The sequence below is a fragment of the Lineus longissimus genome, chromosome 10 (assembly GCF_910592395.1).
Source record: "Lineus longissimus chromosome 10, tnLinLong1.2, whole genome shotgun sequence".
NCBI lineage: Eukaryota > Metazoa > Nemertea > Pilidiophora > Heteronemertea > Lineidae > Lineus > Lineus longissimus.
In genome coordinates this window covers 8,424,199-8,432,762 of record NC_088317.1, presented here as the reverse complement: position 1 = coordinate 8,432,762, position 8,564 = coordinate 8,424,199, and the positions used below count along the sequence as shown (strand labels likewise).

At 45.0% G+C, this 8,564-nt stretch overlaps 1 protein-coding gene across 1 annotated transcript; it reads left to right on the top strand.

Annotated features, from left to right (window-relative positions):
• Positions 1–670: 670 nt before the first annotated feature.
• On the top strand, positions 671–1,750 carry LOC135494278 (uncharacterized protein K02A2.6-like). Its single transcript, XM_064782190.1, has one exon. The coding sequence runs from the start codon at positions 671–673 to the stop codon at positions 1,748–1,750; it is 1,080 nt and encodes a 359-aa protein (XP_064638260.1).
• Positions 1,751–8,564: the final 6,814 nt, after the last annotated feature.

Sequence of the window (8,564 nt, the reverse complement as noted above, 5' to 3'; positions counted from 1 at the left end):
CGGACTGTGAGTCGATTAAGGCATACACGGCCGAGTTGCAGCGTCTTAGCACCCATTGTGCCATCGGGGATCACTGCAAGAAAGGCTGAGGGATCAGTTTGTTGTAGGCCTTGGAAATGAAGCGATTCAGCGTAAATTACTTACGGAACGGGACCTGTCATTTGCAAGAGCAGTTGAGGTTGCTCTTGCTAAGGAAAATGTGATAAATTGCATAAAGCTGACCGTTGTACCCATAATTAAGACACGGAGTGTAATTTTTGTGGAAAGCGGGGCACTTACGTAAAGTTTGCTTAACTGAAAAGAAGGACAAGCCGGCGACTGGATCAAACTCGAAACCTCCAGGAAAAGGAAAAGGGATTCATTCGGTGAATGCAGCTGAGACCGATACTGATGACAGTTATGAACTGTTTGATTTGTATACGTTGAAAACTACTTGGAGTTCATCTGCATTCATTACCAAGGTGGTGGTTAACGATCGTGAAATTTCGATGGAAATCAACACAGGTGCGGCAGTTACGTTGGTGTGTGAGAAAACGTTTTTTCAAAGAATTTGGTGACCGTGCACGTTTAAAACCGGCAAAGTGTAGGTTACGCACCTACACAGGTGAGCAATTGTCCGCGCTGGGCATGTTTATCCATGCTTGTAGTTAATGGGGACGGTCCTACACTAATGGGCCGCGATTGGTTGTCGATAATTCAACTTGATTTACACCGCGTTTACCGCGGTGATTCGGATCATCAGGGTGTGAATAAATTTACGGTGGAGTCGATCCTTAGTAAATACCCATATATTGGTGATGGAAAACTTGGCAAAGTTAAGGGTGTAAAAGGAAAATTGTACGTCGACCCTGACGCAACGCCGAAGTTTTTCAAACCGCGTAGTGTCGCATACGCAATAAGCGACAAATTTGATACTGAACTTGATCGCTTGAGGTCTGAGGGTATTTTGTCTCCTGTGAAATTTGCTGACTGGGCTGCGGCAATAGTCCCAGTGTTAAAGGCAGACAAGAAAACTGTCAGAATTTGCGGTGACTTTAAGCTTACGGTTAATAAGGTTGCCATGGTTGAAAAATACCCAATGTCAAAGGTTGAGGACCTTTATGCAAAACTTGCTGGAGGCAAGAAGTTTACGAAACTGGACTTGAAGCATGCGTATCTACAGATTGAGTTGGACGAGGAATCGAAGAAGTATACAACAATCAATACACCAAGGGGGCTGTTTCAGTACAACCGCCTACCGTTTTGCGTAAATTCCGCGCCCGCAATTTTTCAGCGGATTATCGATTCTGTCCTTAGTGGTCTTCTTTACGTAGTCGCTAGGATGGACGGCTGTGATGAGGAGCATCTGAAAATTCTGAATGAGGTGTTGCGCCGACTCTCTGAAGCAGGGATCAAGCTGGAAAAATGTGTGTTTCTGGCTGATAGCGTCATTTACCTCGGTTATCGGATCGATGCGGAATGTATTCACCCGGTCGAGGAGAAGGTGCGCGCTATTGCCCAAGCTCCAGCACTTACGGATGTCAAGGAGTTACGAACTTACATGGGATGTCTGAACTACTATGCAAAGCTCTTACCGAATTTGTCGATGCTGTTGGCTCCACTGCATGAGCTGCTGGTGAAAAATGTGCGCTTTCACTGGGGCCCTGAGCAGGAGTCAGCTTTTCAGAAATCCAAGGACTTACTACAGTCGTCACAGGCGCTTGTGCACTATGATCCGACCGAAGACAGTGTACTCTCATGTGATGCCTGACCAGTAGGCATCGGTGCCGTGATTTCTCATCGGTTTGGAAATAGTGACGAGCGTTCCGTTTGTTTTGCATCAAGGACACTGTCGGCTGCTGAGCGTAACTATTCTTAGTTGGAGAGAAGCGTTGTCGATTGTGTGGGGAGTGAAGAAGTTTCATTCCTACCTATACGGACATGAGTTTTTCATTTACAACGATCATAAGCCGTTATAATCTCTACTGAGCGAGGACAAACCGGTACCACCGATGGCTTCTGCGCGAATCCAACGTTGGGCGTTGACTCTTGAGGCATATCAGTATGTTCTAAAGTACAAACCGGGATCAGAAATGTGTGCGGCTGACGCCATGAGTAGATTACCGTTGCCTGAGTCTGCTCGTGAAGTGCCATTGCCTGCTGAAACTGTCTGTCTTCTAGAGTTTATGGAAGCTTCTCCGTTTGATGTGGAACTCATCAAGTATCTCATTGATCGCGATCCAGTACTGTCACGTTTGCGTCGTTTTGTTAGTAATGGATAGCCTGCAACAGCTGAGGAGGAAGAACTCCGTCCTTACTTCACTAGGAAATCAGAACTGTCTATTAAAGGCGGCTGTCTTCTTCGGGGAGCGCGTGTGATTGTTCCAAAGGCTGCTGGAAGGCGAGTGCTGTCATTGATTCATGAGGCCCATCCGGGTACTGTGCGCATGAAAACTTTTGCTCGCCATTATGTTTGGAAGCCATGATTAGATAAGGACTTGGAGGACAAAGTGAGACATTGTGAAGCGTGTCAGATTCGAAGGCATGCACCTGCCAAGGCAATGTTACATCCATGGGAGTACCCTTCCATGCCATTGTCCCGTCTGCATATTGATTATACAGGACCATATAAGGGGAAAATGCTCTGGATAATAGTTGATGCGTATACTGATTGGATCGAGGTACACGTCATAAACTCGAGTACTGCTGAACTTACTGTGGAGAAACTGCGTATAACATTTGCGAGGTTTGGTCTTCCCGATACCGTAGTAAGCGATAATGGGACAAACTTTGTGAGTGAGGTGTTTCAAACATTCATGAGTAGGAATGGTGTGAAACATATCAAAGTTGCGCATAAACATCCAGCTTCGAATGATTTAGATGAGAGAGCCGTTCAGTCGGTCAAGGAGGGTATCGATAAGTTGGTGTCTGGCTCTATGGAGGCAAAGTCAGCGCGATTCTTGTTCAAATATCGCAGTACTCCGCATGCTACCACTGGTCGAACAGAAGCGGAGATGATGTTTAACTGTCAGATTAAAACTCATGTCGACTTGCTACATCATGACGTACGAGTGACTTTTGAGGAGAAGCAGGGCAAACAGAAACTGTACCATGATACTCATGCAAAGGGACGCGATTTCGAAGTGCGTGATAAGGTTTATGTGACCAACTTTAGTAGTGGAACTTGTTGGCTAAGTGAGGCGATTGCTGAGAAAACTGGCCCACGTCATTTGTTGTTGAACTAGTTGATGGCGCATGGTCCGCAGGCATGTCGATCATATCCGCAAGGGTTATGTGCAGGAGCAAGTGGACATTACTCCTGAACTTCCTGCAGTGGGCCTGCTAGCCGCTATGGCTGAGCAAGACACTTCTGTTGTTTCTTAGAATCCTAATGTTGCTCCCAGATCACTAGACATTTCGGTGCAAGACAATGCTCCATCTGTTGAAAAAGGCATTGGTTCTTGTTGTAATGTTGAAAGCACTAACACCGTTGTACCACCACCAAAAGTTGCTCAACTGCCTGCACCACCCCGGCGTCCAGGGTGTGTGTACAAAGCCCCGGTTTGGGTTAGATTTGTATAAAAGTAATACTCAATCAAGGCACTGTATTGCCTACAAGTTATGACAGTGTTGTGGACATGGCATTAATCAGGTTACTGTTCTGAGGACATAAAGTTTAATTTTTCATTAACTTTCTTCTACTACACTATAGTAGCATAGACATTTGCATTGTGGTGGGTTTTAGAGCCTAAAGTGGTTTGTACAGTACATGTAATTTGTTCCTCCTGTGGACTGTTCGGTTATGGGAAAAACCGCTTACAGTGATTAATTATTGGTACAAATTGTCCATAATACGATGCTAACATTGAAATAAAAATCTATCATAATTTTTTTATTAAGCATTTTGTTCGTGGAATTCGATCGTCGGCTAGCAAACACAATTAGGCCTGCATCTTCGGAACACTTCGGTGATCTCGGCCGATGACGTATCTGAAGGAACCGGGCCAGATTATGAGATCGAGGCTGTATGTACGCCATTATATGTAGTTTATGCGATTGAGTTCTAGATTTGTCTTTTAAAAATGCCGAATAGATGTGTGGTTGGAGGTTGCAATAACATTACAAACAAGGCTACGGGGATCGTAGTTCACGCTTTTCCGCTGGAGAAAGGTATTCGAGCGAAATTGGTTCGTTTTGTGCTGTGCAGAAGGAAAGACTGGTCGGAGCCTGAGCTGAAGAATCGATCGGCTGTGATTTGTTCCGAACACTTCGATAGGACCTGTTACGAACCACTTGCCCGGAACGTTGTAGACTGCAGCAAGGAGTCAGGATATAAAATAACTAGGTATGTTTACGCTTTGCCTATGCCTATGACCATCAGGTCCATGATTGTCGGTTTTTGTGATGATCGAAGCTGGAAAAGACATGGGGGCCTAGCCCTAGTCTAGTGCATGTTGCATGCATCATCATCATTGTGCTTGCAAAAGTTGCATGCATGAGTCATCATGAGGTGTGTGTGCAGTTTGTGGTGCATGCAGCCTGCCCATAGGCCTAGGCTGCTGTCCGGATTGTACTACTTCTAGCGTATAGGCCTAAGGCAATAGACCTGAAGTAGGCTACATTGTAGGCTACAACTAACTGACAGCCCTAGCCTATAGCCCTAATGTCATTGATTTAAAATGTAGTGACTGATCAAATAAAACAACAACTGCTAATGAGTGCCCCAATTGGCCTGGTCGAAGCCATCCGGAAAACACGCCAACTTGACGTGGCTCAAATGCTTTTGAGGGAGGGTTGGTATGCAATACCTTCCTCGCATCATAGGAAAGAGCATAAGCCTCACGTCATAGAAAATATTGATCCGGTAATAGCAGCATCCTCGGTGCCAAACCAGACATCAGAGATGAGTCGAGTCCTCAATCTTCTGGAGAAGTTAGAAACCAGGATTACCAACTTGGAAAAGTCGAAGACGGGCAGTTCCACTTGCAACCAGTGTTGGCGCTGTCATGGCGACGGGCATGGGCCTTCCCAGTGCCCTACTTTGGAATGCTACAATTGCCATGAGTTTGGTCATCTTTCTCGCCATTGTACCAAACTGGTTTCGGGACACGCAAAGAAGGGATTGTCAAGGGGTGGACAGTCCAAGTAAACCCAGTAGGAGCCCCAAAAATGTGTGACAGTATGGACGGCAGTCATTACAACCATGACGAGCAGAGGAACACCTCGTTAATTCATGGTTATGATAAACCACAACCTCCCCCGTGGACACCTAGCTCCTACAATGATGTTACTGTAGGATGTGGGTATCAAAATCAGAAGAGGAAAACCTCATCCGGTGGGCAAACATCACATGTCTACATGCCACAATCAGTATCACTATCAAGCAATTACAACCATGAGCGGATGAGGAGCTCTTCATCAACTCTTGTTTGTGATGTTGAATCAAATCTTATAAGCGGGGACAATAGTCACAACCGTGGGCAGATGAAGAACACTTCATCGTCCCGTGTTTGTGATGTTCAGTCACAACATGTTACAGTTATTGATTATCAGTCGTCTATTCTGAATCAGGATCATGTAACGGCTAGAGCAAATCCAAGTGCAGTGTTTAATGCAGACTCCTTGGAGAGCGGTGATAGCCATGCAGTACCCATGCAACAGCATATACATACATCTCCTGTGAAAGCTAGCGTTATTGATGGTGAATTGAAGGATACTCCGTTATTGACACAACATTTGACAGAGCCGGTGCAGCCAATCATAATGCAGTCTGATCCAGTGAAACCTCCTAGTGAGAAGGCCATTAACCAAGACAGGAAGAGGAGCACCTCAGCTTGCCCTGGTAAACTGTTGTCACCAGGTGGTCCACCATTACCTAGGTATCAAGCAGCAGCTGCTAATAAACCTTCGAATTGTGAAATGACAGAGCTTACAGTGATGTCACAATCTACGTCTACACTACAAGAACAGACAAGTGTATTGGACGCTCCTACTCCTGATGCATCAAATAGCACAGAGAAAGAAATCGGGTTGAATTCCAAGGAAGCTACCGTAGTGGAGAAGGCGATAACAAAGCTGAATCCAGAAGCTGGAATTTTTAAGAGTAGGAGGAAACCAGATACATTGTTTGTAAGACAGGTTAAGTTCAGTGATCGTAGCCTGTTTTTTACGGGAGAAATACAGGGGGTGTCAACCTCTGCGTTGCTAGATACCGGAGCTGCACTTACCTGTATCAGTGGCGAATTGTGGAGACAAATTTTAGCTGCGACACCTAACCTGAAGATTAAGGAAACTGAAGGGAATCTACAGTCTGCCACTGGGGAAAATTTGAAAATCCTAGGAGTTGCCGACGTGAATGTTAGTTTAGGATCGCGGGAGTTCAACCACTTAGTTGTAGTTGTTGACAATTTGTCACATACATGTCTGTTAGGAAGTGATTTCTTTTCAGATAACCATTGTACAATTAGTTACGATACAGTAACTCTGTATCTTGGTGACATGGAGTTGCCTCTGAGGAGACAACCGGGTAAATCAAAAGTATGTAGGATATTATTGGGAAAAGGAATGTGTATTCCTCCAAACACAGAAATGATACTTCCTGGAAAACTGGCCAAGTCAGTGTCATTCAACCAGTTGGTACCGGGAATGGTTGAGGCCAAGTTAGATCAGACCAATTTTACAACGGGAAGATGTTTGGTGAGAGCAATCAACGGGAAAATGCCTGTTAGAGTTGCTAATTTTTCAGATAAGACTTTGCATATCAGAACTAATCAGACACTAGGATATTTTCACCCTGTTGCTGAAGTCGAGGCTGCAAAGGAGCTTGACGAAAATGAAAACAAACAGAACAATTCGAGACAATCCAAGAGATCAGAACGAGATCAGAAGCCACCTTGTGCCAAGACGTATAAACCGCCAAGAAAACCGGCAGAAGAAAATAAACAACAGTCAAATGTTACAGTGTCAGGGAACAACCCTAGTCTAATTTCTTCTGTCACTAGTACCAAAGTTAAGGATCAAGAACCAGATGGCACCGGTGAAGCGAAAGGTACTCAAACCAAATAAGACGAGGAGGCTAAGATCCGTCTGGAGTCCTTGCTGCTTAAATTGGAGATACATGACATTGGACTGGATCCAGGTAAAAGAGAAATGGTGGTCCAGTTGATCGAGAAATTTCAATTTGCATTTTCAATGGGTGATTTTGATTTGGGGCATACGACCGTACTTCAACACACCATCGATACTGGAGATGCCCTCCCCATCAAACAGAACCCAAGACGTTTGCCCCCACATCAAGAACCCTTCGTACTTAACACAGTTAAAGAATTGGAAGAGAGAGGACTAGTTGATAAGAAGCAGAGTCCTTGGAGATCGCCGATTGTCGTAGCGAAGAAGCACGACGGTTCGTTTCGTTTGTGTGTGGATTACAGAAAACTGAATGCATGCACAGTTAAATCAGCCCAACTTTTAGCAAGGATTGATGATACCCTTAACAGCCTATCAGGATCGGTATACTTCACAACTCTAGATTGTGCCAGCGGATATTGGCAGGTAGGCGTTGCACCCGAGGATCGCGCCAAAACTTCGTTTGTTGTCGGAACTCAACAGTATGAATGGAATTAGATGCCGTTCGGGCTTAACTCGGCACCGAGTACCTTCACCAGAATGATGAATATTGTCCTAGGGGGCGTGGAACATTGTCTGGTATACTTGGACGACATAATCGTACATTCGCTGACCTTTGAGGATCATCTGAAGCAACTAGCTAGTGTGTTTGAACGTCTGCAAGTTGCAAATCTCAAACTTAAACCAAGTAAATGCAAGCTTTTCCGGAGCTTGGTGAAATTTCTTGGGCACGTGGTATCCAAGGACGGAATTGCCACTGACCCGGAAAAAGTACAGAAGGTAGCTGAATGGCCAAGGCCGAATTCTGTCGCTGAAGTCCGGTCTTTTATGGGACTAGCTACATACTACCAGAATTACGTCAACAACTTTGCAAATACTGCTGCTCCACTGCATCGTCTAACGAGAAAGAACACTACCTTTGTTTGGACAGACGAGTTTGAAAAAGCATTTGTGTCATTGAAGGAAAGTTTAGTTTCTTCACCAGTACTTGCACATCCTGATTTTAGTGAGAGTGCCGGAATGTTTGTATTAGACACTGATGCCAGCGACTTCGGAATGGGGGGAGTGTTGTCTCAGAAACAAAATGATGAGTCTGAGAAAGTACTACCAGAAGGGAGATGCTTGCCGTTGTAACATTCGCCTAACACTTTCGTTATTTCCTTCTTGGGAAAAAGTTTCTGGTCAGAGTTGATAATATGGCAGTGTCCTGGCTTCTGAACTTCAAGGAACCATCTGGTCAGATAGCGAGGTGGATAGAGAGGCTGTCGGAGTTTGATTTTATCATTGAACACAAGCCTGGTGTAAAGCATGGCAATGCCGATGCTCTCTCGAGACGCCCATTAAGGATGCGGCAGCATGGAGACTCCCCATCTTGTGGACCTACAGATATCAAGAAAGATAATCATAAATCGCATGAAAAGACCAAGGCCACTCCAAGTGCAGTGTTTAATGCAGACTCC

Excerpts from the sequence above, each read along its gene's own strand:
- LOC135494278 (XM_064782190.1), top strand. The coding sequence starts at position 671 with ATGGGCCGCGATTGGTTGTCGATAATTCAACTTGATTTACACCGCGTT.